The 25,206-nt window shown below is 60.9% G+C and overlaps 1 protein-coding gene across 1 annotated transcript; it reads right to left on the reverse strand.

The window, feature by feature from the left end:
* Positions 1–210: 210 nt before the first annotated feature.
* On the reverse strand, positions 211–24,903 carry JAK3 (Janus kinase 3). Its single transcript, XM_054013843.1, has 24 exons — positions 24,790–24,903; positions 22,235–22,449; positions 21,382–21,505; positions 20,455–20,566; positions 19,620–19,765; positions 18,951–19,248; positions 18,072–18,194; positions 15,946–16,103; positions 15,006–15,111; positions 14,212–14,398; positions 13,598–13,719; positions 12,729–12,860; positions 12,480–12,564; positions 11,502–11,635; positions 10,547–10,685; positions 9,943–10,094; positions 8,606–8,756; positions 8,074–8,213; positions 7,174–7,363; positions 4,958–5,082; positions 4,426–4,598; positions 3,455–3,572; positions 2,188–2,298; positions 211–2,088 (listed from the first exon to the last, which is right to left on the reverse strand). The coding sequence occupies exons 1-24, from the start codon at positions 24,894–24,896 to the stop codon at positions 1,972–1,974; spliced, it is 3,465 nt and encodes a 1,154-aa protein (XP_053869818.1). The 5' UTR covers positions 24,897–24,903; the 3' UTR covers positions 211–1,971.
* Positions 24,904–25,206: the final 303 nt, after the last annotated feature.

A 25,206-nucleotide genomic window follows, 5' to 3' on the forward strand; every position in this document is an offset into this window, starting at 1 on the left:
CCGGGCTGACGTGTACGTGTTTCTAGTGACGAAAGCGCTCTGCTTGGCTGCAGCAGAATTCAATTTTGATTTCCGTATAATTGTGACAGATCAGATCAATGTTCATTGGTAGGCATTTTTTTCCGATGTTTAGTCTATTTCAATTTGCATAGTTGCAAGAAATTATTGGGGGGGGGGGAATCAGACAATAATGATTTAATGACAGTCGCCTTCAAGGTTCAAAAAGTTAAAGTTTTATCACGGTTAAATCACAAATTGGTGTCAGTGTCCTGGGTAGAAACATACAAAGTAACTCTCCTTAAATCAAACTGTTATCGTCAAGCAGCCTTTTTCTTACGTTGCCTCTCTGTAAATGTTGATTGTTATCGCTGGCAATAATCCTTCCTCGGTTTGGGTGTGTGCGGAGAAATCGACGGTTCCCAACAGTTACTGATTAAAATGCGAATCCTGCCCACCCGAGCTATGCAATCTAGTTCATCTCGAATGCGCCGGAACACCGTTTGGTAGGTCGTGTATATTAACTCTTTGCAAAGCGGCGTCCGGCTCAGGTGTCCCTGGGGTAAAGCGCCTGCTATGCTGGCAAACAGCTGGGTTTGGGGTAAATGAAATTTTCTGGGAAAAGGTTTCATGTGACAAAAACATTCCTACTTTTGTTGAAGAGCCAAACACATTCCAGTTTTTGGCCATGACATACAAAGGGTTTTCGGCATTTCAAAACAAAGACATGTTGATGTTTTTTAAATGAAAACCTGAACATTTTCACAGGAAGCTTTCACTGCCTATAACAAAAGAAAAGTTTTTCATTTAAACTTTTGCTTTTGGGGTGCGGGAAGGGAATTCCTCAACCACCTCTCTGCTTCAAAGACCAAAACTGTTTGCTTCACCCTACAAGAATCCTTGAATTCAGACCTTGCAGTTTTCTCTGAATAATTAAATTAACTCATAATGGTGCTGCTCTTCTGTGTCTCTCTTCAACTGGCGACGCTCTGGGTGGGTGGGTGTCGCTGAGATTTCCAGTCCTTTCCCCCCTTCCAAGAAAAGCTGGGGTGTGAAAAGCCCCCCAGAAAGGCACCGCAGCTCTCTGGGTAATACAGAGCGGTTCTAGCTGGTAGCATCGGGCGAGTACAATCCAGGTGGAGTTCCCAGCGGATGGTTCTGATTTGTGTTCAAGGACCGTGTCGCAGCGCATGAGTGAAGCACGCGGGGCAGCGAGGCCCAGCCCGCCCTAGAGCGGCGTGGGGTGGGGGCCTTTCTGGGAGGTGCTTTGGTCACACACTAGCTCCCGGGCACAGGACAGGGGTCACGGGGTGAAGTTCTCCAGCCCGTGTTATACAGGAGGGTCAGACTGGCTGGGCTGATTGACTCTGTGGCCCATCGCATTCCTCAGCAACGGGCAGCTGACTCCGTCTCCCCAGTCGCCCGCACGGGCAAATAGCAGGGAACGCGCCTTGGCCTCCGCCCTGCCGAAGCCAAGTCCTAAACTGGGGAAGCGACGATTCTGGACAGCACCAGCCGCGGCTGAGTCAAACCCGTTAGCCACCAGGCTGGGCCAGTGACGCAGCCCAGCGGGAGGGCGCCTGGCGGCTCTGGGGCTGGCAGTCCGGTCCCAGCCCCCAGCCTGCCAAGCTGCGGAGGAGGAACATGTCTCCACAGGAGCCTTGGCGGGATCAGAGCCCTCGGCAGCAAACCCGGGACCCTTTGCTGCCCTGCCTCGAGCATGCGTCTGGCTTAGCCCCGGAGCCTGGGCTGCCAGAGCCCTCGTCAAGCCCCCTGTGTGTCCTGCCGTCCTCTTCTCTGGGGGCGAGGGCCCTCCCCCGGGTTCAGTCCCTGCGTGGGACCCTGCGCAGCTCATGACCCCGCAGTCAGCGGCGCCCCCGGCGTGCATGGCCGGGTCTCGCCTCTCAGGGGCGAGGGGTGGTGACAAGTCCAGACGGGAGCGGGGGGCCCTGAGCCGCCCCTGCCCCGGTCCTGCTAGCCTCGGACCTTGCTCCGGCTGTCGCGCAGCGCCTCGAGCTTCGGCCCCAGCTCGCTGAATTTGGGCCTCTTGCTCTGGCTGAAGGCCCAGCAGCTCAGCATCAAGCCGTGCACCTGCGGGGAGAAAGGGGGGCGGAGCCGTGAACACAGAGGGGGGAGAGGGACGCGCGCAGCAGAGCCACCCCCGCCCTCGGGGAAGCACGGGCTCCTTACCTCGGCGGGGCAGCCGCGGGGCGCAGGGAGCCGCCTGTCGTCCTTCAGCAGCTCCAGCAGGTGGCAAATGATCGGCATGGGCTTGTCGAGTCCCATCATGCGGAGAAATTCCTGCGAGGCGGGGAGGGAAAACAAGGCAGGAAATGGAAACTCTGGGAGTGGATTGGTCTCCCTCTGCAGGCAGGAGTGGGGATTGTGAGGTCTCTTTTTAAACCGGTTTCCCTGCTTTCTCCCGTGGTCAGATGTGACTTTGTCTCCCTCCACAGGCAGGAATGGGGATTGCGAGGTCTCTTTTTAAACCAGTTTTCCCCTCATGCCATATAGTCTCCATGGTCAGATGTGACTTTGTCTCCCTCCGCAGGCAGGAGGGTGGACTGCAAGGCCATTTGCTTTTTTTAAATCTGATTTTTTCACCCTACTATGTAGTCCCCGTGGTCACCCTTTAGTCTATCAAAGCTCCATTTACAAAGGGGTAATCAATACCGAATCAAAGTTCTGTAAGCAGATAACAGACGTGAAGGGAGGGCATCGGAGATGGTTATGTGCATAGCAAGGTTAGCTGGCATAGAGGCTGTTCGCAACCTATTGACAGGGTTGGACTCTAAGTGTTAACCAGGTATTAAAGTATTGATTTGTCATTTATCACCTCTTTGTCAACTAGGTACAAACTGAAATTTCACATAACCCACAGCCGCCTTCAGGAGAGGAAGCTGCCAGTTTAGTTTACCGTGGATGGGTCACTTGTGTGCAGTGTTTGCTCAGATAAGTGACCAAGGGGGGACACCTTGCAGTGGGTAGCATCGGGGCTCACCTGTGCAACTTACTGCTGCAGGATATTAGTGACGCAAGGAGCTTAGTTGGCTTCTAGGGGCTTAGATATTTATTAAGTCACAAGGGTTCTCAGCTCTCATGCTTCAGGTTATGAGCTGACTGGGGTCAGGAAGGAATCCCAGCCCCTCCCCTGGTAGGCTTGCCCCATTAGGAGCACTCTGAGGCAGGGGAGTTAAACCTTCTGAGGCATCCAGTGCTGGACACTAAGGGGATCATGGGGTTGTTCAGCAGTTCGTCCGGGGCAATCCCAAATGTACCAGGCCAAGTTCAGCTCTGGTGTAACGGGGGGCAGCTCCCAGGGGAGCCCATGGGGAGATGTGCCTGATTCAGCCAAAGATCTTTCCTGGCAGCAGAGACTGAGACCCTCCAAACTCACGGCACCTGTGGCGCTCGCGGGAGACGCAGCCCTTAGGGAAGCTGCGGCTAGTGGTCTCACCTCGGAGGGGCTTTGGCTTCTGTTGCTGTACGTGAAGAGCTCGTAAAGGACGACTCCAAAGCTCCAGACGTCGGACTCGCGGGAGAACACGTTATCCGACAGGGACTCAGGTGCGTACCTGGCCGGGGAGGAGGCGGTTAGCGAGGTAGGTGGGTGAGCTGCAAGCAGAGGGCCCATCAAGGTACTTGTTTGAAGGCGGATGGTTGTGTGGGTGAGGGCTTCTCCCCTCCAGAGACAAGAGGGGCAGAGAGAAGGGGCAGTTTGTCCCCAGCCGCAGACAATGAGCCCAGCGTAATTGGCGTCAATGGGAGCTGCACCATTTTATGCCAGTTGAGCAGCTGGCAGAGTATTTTAAAATGCAACATTTTTGAGCTCAAAGTCCCCCATGGACTGTATCGGAGAACTCCAACATCCCCCCCACCCCAGACTCCCGTTCCCCATCTATCTAGGCATCCCTCGTCGCTACTGTATGGGAGCACCGGGGGAGGCAGCTGAGTCTAGTAGATAGAGCATAGGGCGAGGGGGCAAGAATCCCCTGGTTTTATTCCCAGTTCTTTCACTGACTCGCTAGGCGGCTGCAGGCCTGTGCCTCAGTTTCCCCACCTGTAGAATGGGACTGACAATACGGCTCTACAGGGCAACTGTTTAGCTGATGTTTGCAAAGTACCGTTGTTAGCGCGGACTGCATGAGAGGTGTGAAATGGCCCCGCTGGCAGGAAGGTTGGATCGTACTGTGGGTTGGGGGAGCACTCAGAATCTCCCCAGCGCTCGTAAGAGGTTTATCCCCCATCCACAGAGGGGAGAAATGAGGCACCGAAAGCGGAAGTGTCATGGCCAAGGCTGCACAGGGAGTCTGTGGCAGACCTGGGAAAAGAACCCAGGTGTCCTAGCTTTCAGCTGCTCTGGGACCTGCAGCCCGCCCCCCAGCGAAGCGCAGTCCAGGGGGTGCTGGCAGCTCAGGCCTCCCCTACCAGAACACGGGGCTCTGTCCCGGCTCCCGCACCACGTAGTACTCCTTGTCCTGGGGGAGCAGCTTGGCCAGGCCGAAGTCCCCGATCTTCACGTGGGTCTCGTTCTCCACCAGGATGTTCCTGCTGGCCAAGTCTCTGTGAACGTAGCGCTGGGATCCCAGGTACTCCATGCCCTGGAACAGAGACGCTGAAAGCCTCCAGCTGGAGGCAACGCACGCCAATCCCACAGGGGGCCCTAGCTCCGGCCCTGGGAACCCCGCTCCCTGCCTACTCGGAATCAGAGAGCCAGCCGGCCCCGCTCCGTGCACCTGCCTGGGTTTGGGGTAGGAAGGACGGTCATTAGGGCCTGGGGCTGGGCTGTGGTCGAGCTGGGCTTACGTCCCAGCTCTGACACAGGCTCCCGGGGTGACTTTGGGAGCATCACATCCCTGCTCTGTGCCTCAGTTTCCCGTCCCCCTTGCTGTGAATGGGGGGCACGGAGCAGAGGAGCTGCACGCGGGGAGGTGCCTGGGGGTGCAGCCGGGCCCCCTACCTTACATATCTGCCACGCGTACAGCAGCAGCCGCTTGTGGTCCAGGCGCTCCTGGTTCTTCTGCAGATACTCCCTCAGGCAGCCTTTGGGCAGATACTCCATGACGAGCCGCAGGCTCCTCCGCCCTGGCGGGTGCAGAAAGGACGTCACAGCCAGTCCTGGCCTGGGAGCCCTCCCGGCACTCAGCCCCAGCCCTGGAGCCCGCCCCGCGCCCGGCACCCGGCCCTGGCCCTAGAGCCCGCCCCGTGCCTGGCACTCAGCCCTGGCCCTGGAGCCCGCCCCGGCCCTGGAGCCCGCCCCGTGCCCGGCACTCAGCCCTGGCCCTGGAGCCCGCCCCGTACCCGGCACTCAGCCCCGGCCCTGGAGCCCGCCCCGCGCCCGGCACCCGGCCCTGGCCCTAGAGCCCGCCCCGTGCCTGGCACTCAGCCCTGGCCCTGGAGCCCGCCCCGGCCCTGGAGCCCGCCCCGTGCCCGGCACTCAGCCCTGGCCCTGGAGCCCGCCCCGTACCCGGCACTCAGCGCCGGCCCTGGAGCCTGCCCCATGCCCGGCACTCAGCCCTGGCCCTGGAGCCCGCCCCGCGCCCGGCACTCAGCCCTGGCCCTACACCCCTGTGCATCCTGAGCAGGTTTGCTCTAGTGGAAGTTCCACCAGTCAGCGAGGTGAGCGTCTCAGCTTGGAACAAGCAGCAAGGATTGAGGGACACCAGCAGGGCTGGGAGAGCAGGGGGCTGCGGGTCGGGGTGAGTGGCGCCGGCAGGGCTGGGATAGCAGGGGGCTGTGGGTCGGGGGTGAGGGGGAGCCCAGGGCTGGGATATCAGGGGGCTGCGGGTCAGGGGTGAGGGGCACTGGTAGGGCTGGGATAGCAGAGGGCTGCGGGTCGGGGTGAGGGGCACTGGAAGGGCTGGGATAGCAGGGGGCTGCGGGTCGGGGTGAGGGACACCAGCAGGGCTGGGAGAGCAGGGGGCTGCGGGTCAGGGGTGAGGGGCACTGGTAGGGCTGGGATAGCAGGGGGCTGTGGGTCGGGGGTGAGGGGCACCAGCAGGGCTGGGAGAGCAGGGGGCTGTGGGTCGGGGGTGAGGGGGAGCCCAGGGCTGGGATATCAGGGGGCTGCAGGTCGGGGGTGAGGGGCAATGGTAGGGCTGGGATAGCAGGGGGCTGCGGGTCGGGGTGAGGGGCACTGGAAGGGCTGGGATAGCAGGGGGCTGCGAGTTGGGGGTGAGGGGCACTGGAAGGGCTGGGATAGCAGGGGGCTGCGAGTTGGGGGTGAGGGGCACTGGAAGGGCTGGGATAGCAGGGGGCTGCGAGTTGGGGGTGAGGGGCACTGGAAGGGCTGGGATAGCAGGGGGCTGCGGGTCGGGGGTGAGGGGCACTGGAAGGGCTGGGATAGTAGGGGGCTGCAGGTTGGGGGTGAGGGGCACTGGAAGGGCTGGGATAGTAGGGGGCTGCGAGTTGGGGGTGAGGGGCACTGGAAGGGCTGGGATAGCAGGGGGCTGCGGGTCGGGGTGAGAGGCACTGGAAGGGCTGGGATAGCAGGGGGCTGCGGGTCGGGGTGAGGGGCACTGGAAGGGCTGGGATAGCAGGGGGCTGCGAGTTGGGGGTGAGGGGCACTGGAAGGGCTGGGATAGCAGGGGGCTGCGGGTCGGGGTGAGGGGCACTGGAAGGGCTGGGATAGCAGGGGGCTGCGAGTTGGGGGTGAGGGGCACTGGAAGGGCTGGGATAGCAGGGGGCTGAGAGTTGGGGGTGAAGGGGCACTGGAAGGGCTGGGATAGCAGGGGGCTGCGAGTTGGGGGTGAGGGGCACTGGAAGGGCTGGGATAGCAGGGGGCTGCGAGTTGGGGGTGAGGGGCACTGGAAGGGCTGGGATAGCAGGGGGCTGCGGGTCGGGGTGAGGGGCACTGGAAGGGCTGGGATAGTAGGGGGCTGCGGGTCGGGGTGAGGGGCACTGGAAGGGCTGGGATAGCAGGGGGCTGCGGGTCACGATTCAGGGGCAGCTGCCGAGCTGCAAACAGTCTGCGACCGGCTCCTGCAGCGTGCTGGAGCCATCCCCAGCCCCTGGTGCCTCGGTCGCTCCCCAGAGCCCGTCAGTGATTTCAGGGGCTCCCCATGGAGTTCGCTGCCCCCTCTCTCACGCTGCCTACGGCTGCGAGGGCCGGGGCTGGTCCCCAGGGCTCCTGCCCAGCCCTAGTGTTAACCCTTCCTTGCCCAGGCCCCGGCTCACCCAGGCTGTAGCACACGCCGCGGTACTTGACGATGAAGTCGTTGTGCAGGGCGCGCAGGATGGCGATCTCCCGTTCGAAGTCCTGCAGCTGCTCGGCCGAGCTCTGCTGCAGCCGCTTCACGGCCACCAGCTCCCCGGTGCTGTCGTCCAGCGGGTCGTATCGACACAGCTCCACACTGCCGAAGTTCCCCTGGCGAAGGAGAGGGAGCGGAGTGCGTGGGGCCTGGCAGCTGGGGGGCTGATGGACACAGCCGTGGCAACCCCCCCGGGGCCTGCATCAAGGGCACTGATCCCCACGCGCCACGCCACGTCACCCACCCTAACCCAGCATGGCTCTTCGTCTCCCCCTAGCGGTGGCTCCGGAAACCCCACCAACTGGATGAAGCAGTATAAACGCCTTACCCAGACTGCCACTGGGGTGTGGGGCAAAGATTTGCACAGCACTAAAGTGGCTGATACATGCCTGTCCTGCGGAACTCCCTGCTACAAGAAACCATGGAGGTCAAGGGTTTCGAAGGTTTAGCTGTGGAGGTGGCCGATGCACCAAAGTAGGGCTTAGACCTTGTTTTGGCCCCTCTGCAAAGGGTGACTTTAGCCCTGAGAGAAGATCCCCCATGACATTGGGGGGAAAGTCCCCGCTTGAGGAAAAGGAAATGCACAGCCCCATGCGCGCCCTGGGGTCAGGCTGCCAACGTTAGCTGCTCCAGCCAGCCGGTACAAGAGCGCCGCGGGAGGAAGGGGACCGGGTCGCCCAGCCGGGGAGCTGTTTAACACCCAAACACCAGGTGAGGGCGGTGCAGAGACGTGGCCCGGCAGAGTGACTTGGTGTGAATGTAGAGCACACGGGGAGGCTGGGGCCTGCGGTGCAGGACCTGGTTGTGGTTCCTTTGGGGGGCTCACCTTGCCCAGCACACACATGTACTTCAGGTGCCGCTCCTCATAGATGGTGGGGTCCTGGCACACTGGGCCTGTGATGAAGCCCCAGAAGCCATCCTTGGCTGGGAGCTCGCTGGGCGCCAGGTCCGACAGCAGCTCGTAATCTGAAACGGGGGAGGACGGGCATGTCAGGCTGCATGACCAGCTCCCGCCGGTGCCCCCCACGCCCAGCCACCTCTGCCCGCAAACCGCCCCTGCTTTCCACCGGGCAGCGGCAGTGGTGTCATCCTGCTGGCTGCTCTGTGCCGGCCCATCCGCCCTGCCCATGGCGCCGTACCCTGCTCGGTGTCATGCCCTGGAGCCATCCTGGCCTCACACCCGGCCAGGCCGGGGCTGGAAGCAAGAGAGACCACGGTCAGCCTGGTAAACGGGACCAGAGTCATCCGCGGGTGCCGGAGCTCGGCCGTTACCGCTGGGCACGTGGCTTGGGAGCTGCTGTCTGTTGCAATCCCGTGTTCTCAGCAGCCTGCCCCACGAGCGCCGGCCGGGCACTCACCTGAGGTGATCAGGCTGTTGAGGTCCCTGATGATGGCCCGGAAGGAGGGGCGCCAGGACGGCCGGTAGTCCATGCACTGGGTGATGAGATTGGCCAGCTCCATCCACTTGGGAGCCGGCAGCTGGAGGCTGTTCTGGTAGAACTGGAGTTTCTGTCCAGGGGAAAGGGGGGAGGGGGTTAGGCATTGCGCTGCCTGGGGATCACCTGGGTCCCCCCCGCTGGATCGTCCTTTGCTCGGTACCCGACACCACCCTCTGCTTCTCAGGTCACTTTCACACCCAGCGATCTCCCAAGGGGCCAGGCTGAGTTTGCACAGGCTGGAAACCATCCTGATGCGCATTCCCCGTGCCAGGAATTGGGGGGTGGGGTGGATAAAGGTGGGCCTGTCTGGGTAGAAGCTTTGGCGTTCGGGTCTCCCAGCCGGCTGCAGTTTCCATCTGCATTCGCCCCAGGTGCAGGGGGATGCCAGGAGGAGGGGCCCAAACACCCTCGTCTTTTTCCACGGGGAAACCATTGTTGTTGTTGTTTTTAAATCTTTAAAAATAAGATGCAGCGGGGAAAGGGCGGATTTCCTTCCAGCAAATGCCCCTCCCCCGGGGGTCAGAAGGAGCCTTGCCAATTGAAATGGCTTTATCACAAGTCGCAGGATACTGGGAGTTTTTTATGAAGTCCCAGCTCCGGGAGTCATGGTAGTATGTGCGAGTCTTGGCTTCCATTTAAAAAACAAAAAGCGAAACATTTGCCAGCCTTCCCGGCTGGTGAGGAACGCTGGAAGTGGGGACCCCGAGGGGCTCAGACCCCAGAAGACAAAGGTAAAAGAACCCGACGTTTTTAACTCATGGTTTTTAAGCTGATCGCGATTTTGGGGAGCCGACAAACTCACGTCACGTGAACGCTTGGGGTTGGCCCCACTCCCCGAGCTTGGGGGTGGGTGGGGGATGCGTCGGACTCTGATTCCTGTAGCCCAATGGCACCTTAACTAACCAGAGCGACCCCGACCTTCCTGCTACGCCAAGCTTGTGGGCCCTGATCCTGGTCCGCCTCTGCCCGCCCAGGCCTACCAGCAGCGTCAAGGGGCCTAGTACGTTTCCAATGGCGCATGGCCATCTGGTGACGGTGAGCCGGAGCGGCACTGCGAAGGAACAGCTGCTCTGGGCCAGGACCCTCCGAAGAGGAACTTGGCAGAGAAGGTGTCATGGGGTTGACAGAGCGTTACTGCAGGTCAGACCCGCTCTGCCGACACAAACCAGCACCTCCAGGAAGTGACCCTTCTGGGGCTGCCGCGTGGCTCAGACCCACGGGAGGGGGGATCCCAGGGAGCAGAGGGGCCGACTCACCGACAGGGGCTCCAGGGCACTTGTGGGCATGGTGCCCCCGCTGAAGATCTCCCACACGGTGGCGCCGAAACTCCACTTGTCTGACTCGAGCGCCAGGTTCTTGGGGTCGCCGATGCACTCGGGGGCCACCCAGGGGATGCGGTCGATCAGCACTGCAAGGGAGCACACACCGGTGGGGTGAAACCAGGGTGCCCATGTGCGGAGCTGCCAACTGTCACCAGGCATCCCGCTGCCCCCCCTGCCAGAGCCCAGCAGCTGCCTGATGCCAGGGCAGCACAGGGGTGGGGGTTAGAATCCCAAATCGACGGCTCCTTGGCGCCTAAATCCCATTTGAAAATGAGATTGAGGTGCCTAAATCCGCTGGGCATGGCCAGGCTGAGCACAACAATGCCTAAGTACCTTTCAAGTTCTGGGCCTTAGCTGCCCCGTGCCTCAGTTTCCCCTCTGTGTAATGGGGATCGTAGCCCTGCCCTGCCATCCATTGCAGACTGTGAGGTGCCCAGATACTCCGGTGATGGGAGCCAGGGAAGGCCCTGAGAGGGATCCCAAGGGTCGTGAGTCATGCTGGGAGCCAGCAAGGCACGCTCCGCTCCAGGGAACTTACTTTCCTTGGCCAGCATGGTGAGGCTGACTCCAGGGTCGCTGAGCTTTATGAAAGGGGGGCTGCCGCTGACGGAGTCCCCCTCCCTGGCCAGCAGGACCTTCTTAGCAGAGACGTTGCCGTGCACGATCTTCTTATCCTCCTGGGGAAGGAGCGAGACGGTCAGTTGCAAACGTCAGCAGCGAACAGCCCAGCGTGTCTCTTTATTTCCCCTCCACCAGGTTATTTGGGCCTGGGGTTGTTCTTTACCACCCACCGTTGTCCGTCTTTTACAGCAGAATCTAGGGCTTTGATTTCCAGAGTACTGAAGGTGCCAGGGACGTGCAACTGAAGAGCTATTGCTGCTGACTCACCCTGGCCGCCAGACCAGGTGGGCCCTATCACCACCCACCCAGGAGGATCAAATGCTTTGATTGCCTTGCAGAGGGAATTAAGGCTGGCCTGCAACCCTAGAAATGGTCCAGTAGCAAGGGGGGAAGGCTGGGCTGTAGGGAGGGTGACCTAGTGCACAGGATTGGGACTCAGAAGATTTGGCTTCTATTCCTGGCTCTTTCACTGACCTGTTGGGGGACCTGGGGTAAGTCACTTGCCCTCCCTGGGCCTCAGTTTCCCCTTCTATAAAATGGGTTGATGATCCTGTCATTGAGATTGACTGATGAAAAGCGCTAGGTAAGAGCGACGGATTCTTATTATTACTGAAGTTAACCACGAGGGAAACCCCAGGGAGGGGGTGAATTTGGACGTGTGTGTGTGTGTTAGGAGCAGGACGAGTCATTCTCAGGTTTAATAACTGCCCTGGGTTGGGGTTAAACTCCCAGTCTTTGGCTCCTTGTAAATACCGGAGTGCCTGCCTGCAGGGCCCCAGGAGGGCGTGCTGACGTTAGGTGATCAAGGGGACATTGGCAAGGTGGTTGGGGAGGGGGCCTAGGGGCTGACCGCGAGTCATCTGCCAGCTTACCAAAAAGTTGAGGGCATAGGCCAGTTGTTTGGCCACCTCCAGCTTCCAGCTGGCTGTCACCTTGCCCCCGGCCTGGTTCTTCTTCAGGTAGATGTCCAGCGCGCCGAACTTGACGTATTCCTGCACCATGATACCTGCGTGGGAGGGGCAGGGATCAGCGTCTCACGACAGCAGGTTGGGCCAGGACCGCTCAGCTACGTAGGCCGAGTTTTCCTGATTCAGCCCAGGGAGGATGGTTCCTGTATCACAAATACCTGCAAGGACCTTCTGGTTGTGTCTTAGGATGTCTTGCTGGTCAGGGGAATGGAACCCAGGAGTCCTGACCCCCGCCCCCAGCTCCAGAGCCCCATGCTGCTTTCCAACAGAAATGTTTTAGTGAGTCTGATTCATAAATCTCACCGTATGTATTTTGGAGGGAACTTTAACAAGTTTTTCCTCTGTGGCGTGAAAAACGTGGACACTACAGCACTGGGGGCGGGAGCGGGGCTAGTGGCGAAAGCAGCAGGGAATCAGGACTCCTGGATTCCCAGCTCTGGGGGCATGGTTAGGTCTGAGGGTTAGAATGGGGGTGGGAAAGGACCCTTGGGTTCTGTCCCCAGCCCTAGGAATCGGCTGTGGGTTAGAGGGGGCTGGGAGTCAGGACTCCTGGGTTCTGTCCCCAGCCCTGGGAGCAGGGTGTAGTCTGGTGCGGGGCTGGGAACCAGGACTGCTGAGCAATTTCTGTCCCCAGCCCTGGGAGGGAGTGTGAGCTAGTGGTTAGAGCAGGGCACAGCTGGCGATGGGAGGAGTGACTGTGAGCCAGGACACCTGGGTTCCAGTCTCAGGAAGTGAATGACTGGCTGTGAGTGTGAACAGCAAACAAGCAGCATAAACAGTGGAGCAAGAAACTGGCATTTTGCCTGGCCACCTCCCCGTTGTAATGACCCAGCCACGCGCCTTCCCTGGGCAGCATCTTTTCCCGGCGGGGGCGCTACTCACTGTTTTCCTTGATGCTGACCCCGTACAGCAGGACCAGGTGCTTGTGGGAGATCTGGCTCATGGTGCTGGCGGCCTCGAGGAAGGACTGGAACGGAGGGAGACTCGGGGTCAGGCTGGGCTGGGCTCCCTGTTCCCTTGCTTTGTGTCTGGCTTAGCTGCTCTAGGGCCAGGCTGCCCCACGCTGGGCTCGCTGCAGGGAGCCCAGCCCCTCGGCTCGTCCCCCTGACCCCCGAGCACCCCAGGCCTCACCTCGGAACAGTTGCCGTGGCTGCCGTCCATCACCTTCAGCAGGACTTGGGTCTCGTGGCACTCGTCATCGTCCTGGTCCCGCTTGATGCCCCGGTAGATCTTGGTGAAGGTTCCCTGGCCCAGGTTCTCGCACTGTCAGGAACCAGAGATGGGGGGAGGGGATGAATAACCAGGGGGCACCCCCCTCCCCCATCCACCCTGGGTCATTCACCAGCTCCCCCTGGAGCCAGGGCACAATCCTTCAGTGCCCCCTTCGCTGGGAGCTGGGCACCCACCTAACTCCCATAAGCCTTCGCTGGAAATCCCCGCCCTCTGGTGCCCATCACCCTGGTGTCTGTCTCCTCTCGCAGGCAGGGGCGGCGTGGGGGCAGTGCACGGCCCTGCTGCCTGTCTCCCTTTGCTCCTGCCATCGGCACTGGAGCAGCAGGGATGGTGAGTGAGGTACAGGACTGTGCCTGCCAGCTGCTCCCGCTTTACACCAGAGCGAAAGGATCAGGCCCTTGCCTTCAATATTGCCCATTTCACAGAGAGGGAAACTGAGGTACCGAGTGGGGAAGGAACTCCCGCAAGGTCACGTGGGCCAGAGCCCAGGAGTCCTGGCAATGCCCCCTCCCCACTCCATCCCCTGCTGTAACCATTAGACCACGCAATCCTTTCAGAACTGCGAAAAGAGCCCAGGAGTCCCCAGGCCCCTGCTGTAGCCACTAGAACATACTTCTTCTTTCCCAGTTCTGGGCAGAGAACCCAGGAGTCCTGGGCATGTCGCCCCCTTCTGGGTTTGCTCCAGAACTGTGGCTGGGAGAGGAGGGGCAGGGACTGTCTCCCTGCCCAGCCAGACCCTGGCGTAGGGCCTGCCTCCCCCCACTTACCATCATCAGGTTCTCCGGTTGGATCTTGTGGAACATCATCTGGTTGACGCTGCGGCGCGGTGCAGCCGGGGAGCAGGGGAGCTGACAGCAGCTGCCTCGCACGATCAGCAGGTTGGATTTTTCTTGGAGGGAGAGGAGAGGGAAGGGGACAAATCAGCAGGGCGAGCGGCGTGTGTGTCTCGCCATCTAATTGTCAGATGCTCCCTCACTGCTCAGCACAGGGGCTCCGCGGGGGAAGGGAGGGGGACAACGCTCCCCCAGTTAGACCCAGGGCTTGGCCTCGGATGTGCATGGCTTGGGGGTTAGACTGGAGACCTCCTCGAGAGTCTCCGGCGGGCGCAATGGTCCTCCGCAGTGCCCACAGGGCAGCCTGCACAACTGGGCTTTAAATGTCGCTGGCCACGCCCCTATTGGCCACACCCATATTGGCCACACCCACCGTTGTGACATCACAGACCGTTGAACGACCATTGGTTTCCTCATCCCTCCCCCCTCCATCCCATTGGCCAGGCAGCGCCTGGCTCACGCCTACGGGTCCGGCCCACCATGTGCCCCAAGTCTGGATCCAGGTGGCGCCCCCAGGGGCTACCTGCGGCGTCACACCCTGGCTGTACCTTTGGGCCGGGGAGGGCAGCACGTGCCCAGGCGTAGGGCCACCCCGTCGGCATGCAGGGTGCAGTTCTGGTAGGTGCAGAGCAGCTCCTGGAGGCTGCAGAAGCGCCTGGCAACTCCGGAGAGGGAGAAGCTCCCGTCCTTGTCCCTCTGGATCAGGCAACCCTTGTAATCCCGTCCGAGGCACGTCTGCACAGGGGGAGAGGGAATGAGGGGGCAGTTAGCCAGCGGTACCACGTGTGACCCAAAGGATCCATCAGCCACAAGAAGCCACAGTCAGTGATCGGGGCCAGCAGGTGCTAGGAGCCGGGGGCTGGGCTTCCCTGAGTGAGATGCATGGGGTCCCTGATGCTAAAGGCAGAGTCCGCATAGCGGGCAGGCGGGGTAGAGAGGGCCCTGGCCCATCCAAGGAGTTGGGAATCATTGGCTCTGAGACACCCCACATAGACCACCTAGGTCCATGGGGCAGTTACCTACACAGCCAGGGAGGGACCAAGGCAGAGAAATCCAGGCCGGGTCTTTCCCCTGGGGGTCACGCCCAGCATCTGTCCCAGGTGAGAACTGAATCCTCTCTCCTCCCTCTGGTGGGCTGACTCAGCCTGGCCCTTTCTAGCCTGGATGGGTCCCTGGGGAATTCCGGACAGGACTCCCAGGGATCCCTGTTGGGTAGATGGGCTGGGAAGCATGAATAAACTCTGTGATGCCGAACAGCTTCTGGGAAGCAGCCTGGTATCCCCCTGCTCCCCAGGCAGCCAGCAGAGGCCGGGTCCCGGCAATAGCGACGGGACCGTCTTACCTTGATGCAGACAGTGAGCAAGTAGCTGTCAAAGTCCTGCGGGCTGCGGCGGAGGAGGTAGTCTCCCTTGTCGTTCGCTGCCAGCTTCTTCACTGCAAACTCGGACCTGCAAAGCCCAGGCCCGTGTCAGGACCACGCTACGGTCCCAGCCGCCAGGAACCAACCAGAGCCCTCAGCCACTGGATCGAGCACGGCTATACTCTGTACTGCCCCAGGCCTGGCACATGGCTGCGTGACGCTTTACATGCAACGAAGGGTTTTGCCTCCCCTCCGGATTCCGACTCCGCCGTTGGGAAGGGGAGCTGCGGTATGTGGCGCCCCCGGCGTGTCAGACAGAACGTGAAAGGCAACGGGGGTCTCTCACAAGAATTAGCTGGGATCTTTTCCCCTTCGATGATACTTCCCAGAGAAGGTTCTCTGAGCCCTTTACAAATATTACTGATACCTCATAAGGAGTCCGTCATTGGTAGAAGCAACTCTAGAACCCCGGAGTCCTGGCTACCTTTCCTGCTCTAACCACTAGATCACATTCCTCCCCTCCCAGAGCTGGGCATACTACCCAAGAGTCTGGACTCCAGACCCCCTGTTGTGACCCACCAGACCCCACTCCCCTCCCAGAGCTGGGAATACTACCCCCCTATAGAAAAACGCTTTCCCTTAAAAATCAATGTCCTTGTTCAAGCATCATCTCCCTCCTCCTATTTCAGCACAGCTCTGGTGAACAGAACAAGCGCAGTGCCCCTTCAGAGCCAAAAGGGGGGAACAGCAAACATTGTTTTTGTGTAGGTCCTACCTAAACGATTACTTGACATTTCCCGCAGAGGGTATTTTTCACTCCCTGCCCCCAGGAATCTAGAGCCCGGGGCTGCCAAGTTGGCAGGGGAGTTGTGGTCTAGCCAGGTGGCGCCACTGCTGGCCAGGGTCCCATCACCATCCCTACCTGATGGGTCCATGACACTGGTTCTCCATGTTCTCCAGCAGCCGGGGGGGAGCCACTGCCTTGCAGAAATAATGGTGGGCGTCTGCTGTCAGCCGGTAGTAGCCGTCAATGAGGGAGACGAAGGACAGAGCTTCCCGCAGCGTGAGGAACTCCACCTCCTGGGGGGCGGGGGAGAGACAACGGGGGCACAGCTGGAGTCAGAGTCGAGCGTCACGGCTGCATGGAGCCCTTCCACGCCACACGCATCCCTCATGCTCTGCCAGGCCAAGCCGGTGGCACTTAGCCCTCGCCCTGCGCAGGGGGCGCTGTGGCAGGAACGGGCAGGGCACAAGGGCAACTGCATCGTGCCCCAGGACCTGGGATGCCCACTGTCCTTTGCCCATGTGGAGGCCTGGCGAGGCGGAGAAGGCTGCCCCTGAGCAGAGGGAAACCCTTGTGAGGGGCTGGTTCTGTGACGGGGAACTCTACAGTAACAGCAGTGGCTTCATTTCCTGTGTACCGTCCCTTTCAATCTCTAAGGACACGGCTGTCTGCGGCAGGCCATTTTGAGTTGCGTCTAGTGCAGACCTCGCAGAGGAGACGCACACGGCGCGCTCTCTCCGGCTCTTGCTCGCTCGCAGAGACTTTCCTTTGGTTCTTTCTGCACACATGCAAAATGGGGAACGACTGGCTGGGCTTCAGGACTGCAGAAAAGGTTCCGGCAGCCATGGTGGATCACACACTGAAGGAGTCCACAGTGTGAGACTGGTGCAAAAAAAGCAAACAGCATGGTGGGCTGTATCCCTGGCTAAGGCTAAAAGGGGTGAAAAACTAGGGTGATGCCATGGGAGGGGCCTACTACAGGGCCCAGGATTGCTCACCAGAAAGAAGAGGTGGATTGAGGCTTGTTTTTAAACAACTTTTCAATGGCTCTTAGCCAGGACGGGCAGGGATGGGGGTCCCCAGCCTCTGTTTGCCAGGAGCTGGGAAGGGGCGACGGGATGGATCACTGGATGATTCCCTGTCCTGTTCATTCCCTCTGGGGCACCTGGCACTGGTCACTGTCAGAAGACAGGACACTGGGCTAGATGGACCTTTGGGCTGACCCAGTCCGGCCATTCTTATGGTCTTAGGTTAACTAACAAAACCATCCAAAACACAGGACTTGGTGGTGATGGGGGACTTCAGCTACTCAGACAGCTGTTGGGGGGATAACACAGCAGGGCCCAGATTATCCAAGAAGCTCTTGGAATGCCCTGGAGACACGTTTTGATTGCAGAAGGCGGAGAAAGCGACTGGGGAGAGGCTGTTGTGGATTTGATCCTGACAGATAGGGAGAAACTGGTTGAGAATTTGAAGGTGGAAGGGCACTTGGGGGAAAGTGCTCATGACTTGGCAGCGTTCATGTTTGTCCAGAGGAGAGCAAGAAAAATGACGAAAGATCTAGAAAACACGACCTAGGAGGAAACGACTGGGTTTGTTTAGTCTGGAGAAGAGAAGACTGAGGGGGGACCTCATAACCGTCTTCAAGTACGGAAAAGATTGTTCTAAAGAAGAGGATGATAAATTGTTCTTAACCGCTGAGGACAGGACAAGAAGCAATGGGCTTAAACTGCAGCAAAGGAGATTTTAGGTTAGACTCTAGGAAAAACTTCCTCGCTGTCATGGGCAGGGCCGGCTCCAGGCACCAGCGCAGCAAGCAAGTGCCTGGGGGGGGCGGCCAACGGAGAGGGGCGGCACATCAGGCTTTTCGGCGGTGGGTCCCTCAGTCCCTCTCGCAGTGAAGGACCTGCCGCCGAAGAATGAAGCCGCCAGGAAGTGCCGCCGATCGCGGCTCCCCCTCCCGCCCCGCTGCTTGGGGTGGCAAAAACGCTGGAGCCGGCCCTGGTCATGGGAGTTAAGCACTGGAATTTACCTAGGGAGGTGGTGGAATCTCTCTCACTGGCGGTTTTTAAGACCAGGTTGGACAAACCCCTGCCAGGGCTGGTCTAGGGTTACCTGGTCCTGCCTCAGCGCAGGGGGCTGGGCTCAGTGACCTCTCGAGGTCCCTTCCCCTACATTTCTAGAAAGGACACGGAGACCCGTGGGTGCCCAACAGGGAACAGCAGGCAGTAGGACTGAGGCAACTCCCCCCCCCCCCCACTCACTAGGATCCTGTTATCTGTCTTGGTGACGGTGACGATCCGGTTCTCCACGGGATTGCTATCCCGGCTCGCTTGCTTGATGCTGATGTCGGCGATTTCGGGGAAGTCGCAGAACGGCTGGCGGCTCTAGGGTGGAGAGGAGGAGAACTGAGCATGGGCAATGAGAACCGACCCGAACCGTCCCCCGAGCCTCAGAGCCTGGCTGAGGCTTCGGACGCAGCAGGAGGGTCGATTCCTATTGCCCGTGGTTTTGCTGGAGGACACAGAAGCTGAAGTGAGAGGCTGGGAGAGTGGTCCTCCCGCCCGGCTGGGATTAGACGGGGGTAAGAGAGGACACAGAAAACGACAGAGGTTTAGGGCAGCTGGGGGGACAAGCCATTTCCTGGGCCTGGTTTCCCTGAGGCCATAGAGCTGCGAGTTCTCCGGCGGCCCATCAAGTTTCCGGGAAAAGAGAGAGCAAGACAAGGGCTGATCTTCGCAGGAAAGGAGAACCCGTCTGGCCTTTCCTGGCACCAGCCGGGTTTTCATTCCCTTTCCGCGGAGGAGATTGTGCGCACATGGCGGTGTGCCCCACACCGACACCAGGCAGGACTGTGGCCCCCTCTAGTGGCTGCAGTGGGGCTATAGGTTTCGAAGGCGGCTATTGCTTCCCTTCTAATTAGCTCAAGCAGGAGAGGTTGGAGCTTTTAGGTCCATGGGTCCCAGGTTCAATCCAGAGGTGGGGGAAGGACGGCGAACGTGTGTGTGTGTGGGGGGGTGGCCCCTGTATAAAAAGTATGGAGCAGCCCCCTTTGCCCCAGCCCCATCTCTGGCGTTGATGGCTCAATCCCCCAGCTGAGCCATGTGGGGTGTTCGCTCCTGCCCCAGCCCCCCCAGCCTCACCTCGTCCCCGCCGTGGCTCCAGAAGATCCCGTTCTCCCCAGACACGTGGATGACCCTCTGCTCCTCCTGGCCCGGCTCGCAGCCGCTGGGGGCGCGGACCGGGAAGCTCTCCTCCACCCACGTCCTCTCCAGCTTCTCCAGGTCGATCAGGTACTTGAGCTTGAGGGCGCAATCGTCGGTCTGGCAGCCGCTGATCCTCCGCAGGGACTTGTGGAACTTCCTCCGGATCCGCTTGCGGGTCAGGAAGCTTTGCTGCTGGATCTGGTGCCGGAGCGTCTCCGGGATGCAGGATTTGTAGCTGGGGGGGAAGAGGAGGATGGAGGAGACCTGGTCCTGGCCTAGCCTCCCCATCCGCCCCTTCTCCAGGTGTTCTGTGAGGGGAGGGGGGTTGTTTGGCAGGTGGCCCTGGGTAGCTCGCCAGCTGGGGGCCATGGTACCTGCTGGCGGGGGCACTGGGAGGCTGAGAGCAAGGCCTGGGCAGCTGGGGGGTGAGTCTGTGTGGGGGCATTTGTGTCTTCGCTGGTGGCTGCTGCTGGACCCCAGCCGGGCAGGGAAGTGGATGGTTTTGGCCTGGGTTTGCGGCTGCTTTGGGTCTCCTGTCCCCAGGGCGGGTGGGACTCGGGGCCAGACGCTCGAAGGGACGGATCCGGATCTGGCTCCCTCTCTCACCTGACGCTGCTGAAGATCTCCTCCAGGCTCCACTTCCTCTCCTTGACCATCCTCAGCATGTCCAGCACGGCCAGGCTGAGACACTCCTCCTGCAGCTGCAGGCTCAGCGCCCCCTCCATGCGCCCGCTGATGAAATCGCTGCGGGACTGGGGGCCACCCCCAAGAACACCACGCGCGGTCAGCTCAGCACCAGGCTGCGATCACAAGCGTCTCCCGTCGGGAGAGCCACTTCGCCCCCCGCCCCCCAGAGCAGCTACGCTAGCACAGCAGGCTCCGGCTGATGCTCTGGGAACGCCTCCCCCCGACCCCCTTTCAGGGATGTGGAAACGGGGCCACAAGTGAGTAAGCTTCCTTCCAAGGGACTGGGGGACGCTGAGGGACCTGGAGCCCCCCAAGAGATGCTTGATCCCAGGGTGACTCCATCCCTGGCAGAGTCCCCCCATGGACAGTTCCCAGCCATGGACAGTTCCCAGGTTGCTGCCCAGGGATTTCCATGCTCTAGTTACGCCTCGTCCATAACCCAGTCTGGGCGGAGCCCGACCCTTCGTGCTCCTGGTATCAGGCTGGCAGAGGCCCATGCAAGCAGCCAAGGTGCTGGGCTGGCACTTTGGAGATCAGGTGTAATCCCCAGCTCTGCCTCTGGGGCCTTGCACATCCCCTCCTCAGCTGTACGGTGTGTGTGGGATGAAACCGGGCGCAGTCGAACCGGGAAAGTGGTTGGGAGATGCCATGTCTGAACCTCACAGCTGGGTGTTCGACGCACCTGGCGGGCGACGCTGGTACCTGATTGTAGGGGACGAACTCTCTGTAGCAACCCCCCCGGGGCATCACTCACCTGCGCGAAGAGATAATTGATGGTGGGACAGTCTAGCACGGCGCTGGCTCGGTCGTTCAGCAGCCCGAAGCGGTACGATTTCCCCGGCCCAAACCAGTTGGGGAAGAAAAACCTGCCGAGGAAAAGGAGCCCAGCTCACTTCTCTTCTCCTCCACCTTCAGCACGAACCTCCCCGTGGGACGGCTGCTCGGGGGTGAGAACTGACCCGCTCGGCGTGTCACTTCTGCCCCTGGGGTTACCAGCTCCGCGGGGCTGATTTGCTATGGGGGGCAGCGATGTGCAGGTATAACAGCAAGGATTAAAGAGGATCAAGGAGGTTGGCAGGGCGCTAAACTTGCCTGCATTGGGGCATGAGCCCCAATCTCCAGCTAGGGGGATGGGCAGAGGATTAGAGCCTATAGAGAATATAAGCCCATATCGTTCCCTGGGAGACTCTCTGGGGGCAGGTTGTCCCATAACTCTTTCCTGGGGGGCTTCTTGCAGCTGCCTGTGACTGGCCACTGGCAGAGACAGGATGCTGGACAAGATGGGCCGTGGGTCTGATCCAGTCGGGGGGGGTCACGAACCAAACAACATCATCAGGAAACCCTGCCCCTGAGATGCACCATCATGCAATCATGGCCCTGCTCAGGAACAGACAGACCCCAGTGGCCCCTGGCTTGGGCGCGGGAACCCTGCGTGGAGATGCAGGGTAATTAGCGAGTGATCCCGCGAGCTCCAGGCAGGACGGGAAGGGAGTGGACGCGGTTTGTTAGACCAGAGGGAGGTAGGGTGCTAGGACAGAGGCGCTCCTGCCTGGAACCCCCAGGGGCCTGCGCAGGTCTCTGCTGGGTTTGTGAGCTCGCAGGCCCCCGAGGAAGGGGGTGAATCCGGACAACGCCCTGGGAGCTGGGCGCTCAGTGACTGGGGCAGGGAGTTCGCAAGCACCTGATTCTGTAGACGACGACTTGGCAGCTCGAATTGTCCACCGTGAAGAGGTGGTTGGGCGGGAACCAGCATTTCAGATCTTCCGTTGCCAGGGCGAAGAGGGAGTGGCAAACGGGCAGGATCCCTGCAGGGAGGGGAGCAGCAGGTGAGGCGTTTCGGCAAACCCGGCAGGAAACCGGACCAGCCCAGGCACCGGAACGGCTCGCCCTGGGCACTGCGGGGCTGGGGGACGGCTTGTGACAAACAACACTGAGAAGGGCGGCCAGGGTGGGAGGAAGGTGCAGCCACGGCGGCTAGTTAGCCAGGCGGGTGGGCCCCTTGGCCTGGCTGTATTGGTGTCTGTCCCTGCTTTGAGGACACCTGGGGGTGGGTCTATATAGGCTCAAGCTATGCCATCCGCCCCTTCCCCCCTCCTTAGGCTTCAGAGCCCGAGCTCCAGCCTGCCCCTCGCGGCCGCCTGCCGAGATCGGGTAGCAGGGCACTGACACTCGGCCCCAGGCAGGTCACAGTCTAGCTCAAGGGCTGGAGAAAGGGGGGTTCGTTCTCCCCATGGAACCAATGGGGGTGGGAGCGGCTTGCCCAAGGCTCTGCCCGTGAACGCTGGCGCAAGGCGATTGTGAAGCGCCGGGCGTTGAGCTCCTCCCATCACACACAGGGCTGGCACAGCACTGCGAGAGCGTCTGGCTGCTGTCCCCGCGGCCGACCGGCGCTTCAGGCTGCGGCCACCAGATGGCAACAGAATCGCGGCGGCTCGGAAAGGTGTGGCATTGCGTTATGGCGGGGGGTGGGGTGGGGCCACATCCTCCCCTCCCCCACCCTGGATCCCATCCCCAGGCCCCCGCGCCCCTCTCACCGCAGGCCTTGGCTGCCGCCACACAGAGCTCCTCTGCCAAGTACTCGCCATACGTGAAAGTCAGGACGCCGCCCAAGTCGGGGTCCGATCGCGGGGTGTTGGCTGGGTGGTACAGGTAGACCTGGAGGGTCCCCGACTCCATGGAGGACAGGCTGCAGGACCTGTTTCCGATCAGGGGCGTCTCCTCTCCGAGGGGGGCCATGGTGGGAGGCAGCCTGCGGTAACACCAGGCCGGGGCTGGTTAGCCGGGTTCGAGGTGCATTCTCGGCTCAGTGAGCCCCTTTTCCCTGCACCCCCTGCACTGGGTTGCACCTCCGGGACTAAACGCTTGCACAGCCGGGCGGATCTGAGCCCAGCGGCTCCGGAGCACCCAGATTTCCCAGGACAGTCACCTCCGAAAATGGACCCCCCCTGGCAAAACCAGGACAGGCAGCGACGCCACTCAGGTCCCCTCTGCTCCTGCAAGTGCCCCCGCCTGCTCTCTAGCAGGTGCTGGGTCCCCTCCCCTCCCGGCCACTTCACCCAGAGCGACGCGAGCTAGGAAGTCATTTTCGTGCCGCTGCAAAGGCCCCGGCCGCTGCATCGACTGCACCTCCCCCGCCCCGGCCTTCCTTTCCAATGTGATTGCGATCAGAAAGTCGACCATGAAAGCCGCCTCTTGTTTGCAGTCTGCGTCATTCCCCTGCGTGGGGTTTGAGTCACAGCTGCTTGGCTGGGTGCAGGACGCTAGGAGGGTGGGCACTGCAGAGGCCAGAGCGGTCAGCCTGGGGCATCCCCCACCTCCCCAGCCTCTCCAGCTGGCCCGAGAACCCTGCAGACTGGAGCCGGTGAGTTATTCAGGTGGCTTCCCCCCCACACCGCCTGCACCCGGGCCTGGCGAGGTGAAGGCCTCGAAATGCAGACACTGAAATCCACCCAGCCCGAGGAGGCAGCGAGGAAGAATTCCTCCGTCGACCGCGGTGTCGACATCGGGGCCGTTGACGTCGGCTCGGCTCACTTGACATTTTTCACAGCCCTCCGTGATGTGGCTACACTGGCCTAACACTGTATCGTAGACTAGCCCACGGGCGAAGAGGACAGGGCGCTCAACCTTGACTGGCCAATACGTGGGCCAGCTGGTGCCAACGTCACGGGGCGTATTGTGGTCTCCTGGCCACGCGAACCCAGGCTGCGCTCGTCGACCGCTTTCCGGGGGAGACTTTCCAAAGCGGCTCTGTCTCCCCGGAGCTCACGGCCCATTTTCAGAAGCAATTGAAGTGCTTTGAAAAAACTTGCCCCTCTCTCCCTCCCTGGCCACCTGACCGCCCGCTGCCGCTGGCAGTGCCCACCAGCAGCAAACCCTCCCCGGCCTTCTCCAGCCTGCCATTTGGAGAGGTGAAGTAGGGGAGCGAGAGGAAATGACCCCGCCAGCGGCTGTAAGGCCAACGACCGCTCCCTTCCCAGCGAGCTGATGCTAATCTCATTTCTCGCCTCACTCCGCTGCCTTGTAAGACGCACCCGGAGTTGAACGCGGGGGGGGGGCAGGTCCTTGGTTACGCTCCGGCTTCCGCGGGCACAGCCGTGCAGGGCAGCGCTGCTCTCTGGTGTTAACGGGCAGGGGAGCGAAGAATCGGGCCCCACGACTTCAACTCTTGAACTTAGACTCAGAGGCATGTGGGGCTGAAAGGGGCCGTGGGTCCAGTGCCCTGTGCTGAGGCAGGGCCAAGCGACCCCAGACCAGCCCTTTCAGGGGTTGGGCCAACGTGCTCTTAAAACCCTCCAGGGAGGGGATGCAGGAGTGCAACGAACATGTTAGTTGTTTGCAGGCTGTGGTCATGTCAGTGCCGTATACGAGAGAGGGATGTGTGTGTGTGTGTGTGTGTGTGTGTGTGAGAGAGAGAGAGAGAGAGAGAGAGAGAGAGAGAGAGAGAGAGAGAGAGGATTCTCGTAGTACGAAGAGAGAGTGGTACATTCCCCTCCCTCCCCGCCGAGTGGAGGAGCTGAATCCAGTGACCCCATCAGACCATCTAGCCAAAGGGCCTCAGCCCACTCCACAAACCTGGGAGTTTTACAGATGGGGAAACTGAGGCACAGAGGCCAACCTGCTTAAAAAGTGGCCTGGCAGGGCTCTGGAAATCTCAGACATCTTACGCTGAGCAGCCAACTCTCTCGGCCAGCGAGGACAGATGACTAGCCAAAGCCCCCCGGGAGTCGGGGCAGAGGTGGAGCCCAGTTCAATGCCTTGACCCCAGACCTAGCCTTCCTCCAGCCCTTCCAAATCCCCTGCTCGCTGGCGGCCCTCTCCGTTCGCCTCTCGCTAGCACGCTGGGCAGACGCAGCTCGCCTCTGCGGCTGGCCGGCCACGGTCCTAAGAGACAAACAACCGTGCGCAGCTGAGCAGCCTCGACCAGCTTCCTCCTCTGTTATTAGCCACAACCCTTTGCGATTTCCCTCTGGGTCCGGATGACCTCGGGGGAGGGAACCGAGCCCCCCCAGCTGCTCCACGAGGGGCTCGCGAGCCCCCTGCCAGGCCCCCCTCCGCCCTGCGTCCCAGCCGGGGAGACCCAGCACGTTACCTCATGCGGGGTGACGTCTCTGCGGGCGCAGCTCTGCCCTCGCCGGCGGGACAAGGAGCCAGCGGGCTCGGTTCCCTCTCCCGGGGCCGGGACAGGGAGCTGGGCATGGATCGAGCTACGCTGCCTCCATCCGGCTGGGAGAAGATACAGATTAAAGATGGGGGGGGGGGAAATCCCCCTTCTCGCTTCCTTCCTGCCCTCTGTGTGTCTTGGCTTTGTGTGAACTTCCTGTCATTTGCTCGCAGAAGCTGGGTGCGTGGGATGGGGAGGGGCCCAGGCGGGCTGGAGGGGAGAGCTGCTGAGCACGGGGGGCGGGGGGGCCTAGATCCGAGCTGGGTTTCTGCTGCACCTGCTTAGGCGCTGGTTCTGCAGCTGCCCCCCCTGAGCCCAGGTTTGTCTGGGCGGAGTCGGGCCCCA

Source organism: Malaclemys terrapin, chromosome 24 (assembly GCF_027887155.1).
Source record: "Malaclemys terrapin pileata isolate rMalTer1 chromosome 24, rMalTer1.hap1, whole genome shotgun sequence".
Classification (NCBI taxonomy): domain Eukaryota; kingdom Metazoa; phylum Chordata; order Testudines; family Emydidae; genus Malaclemys; species Malaclemys terrapin.

Bases quoted from the DNA above. Each gene is read 5' to 3' on its own strand.
- JAK3 (XM_054013843.1), bottom strand. From the start codon at position 24,896: ATGCCCAGCTCCCTGTCCCGGCCCCGGGAGAGGGAACCGAGCCCGCTG. The intron at 8,214-8,605 runs GTGAGTGCCCGG...CCCCCGTTTCAG, and splicing joins CAACAGCCTGATCACCTCAG to ATTACGAGCTGCTGTCGGAC. The intron at 7,364-8,073 runs GTGAGCCCCCCA...CTCCTTCGCCAG, and splicing joins ACATGTGTGTGCTGGGCAAG to GGGAACTTCGGCAGTGTGGA.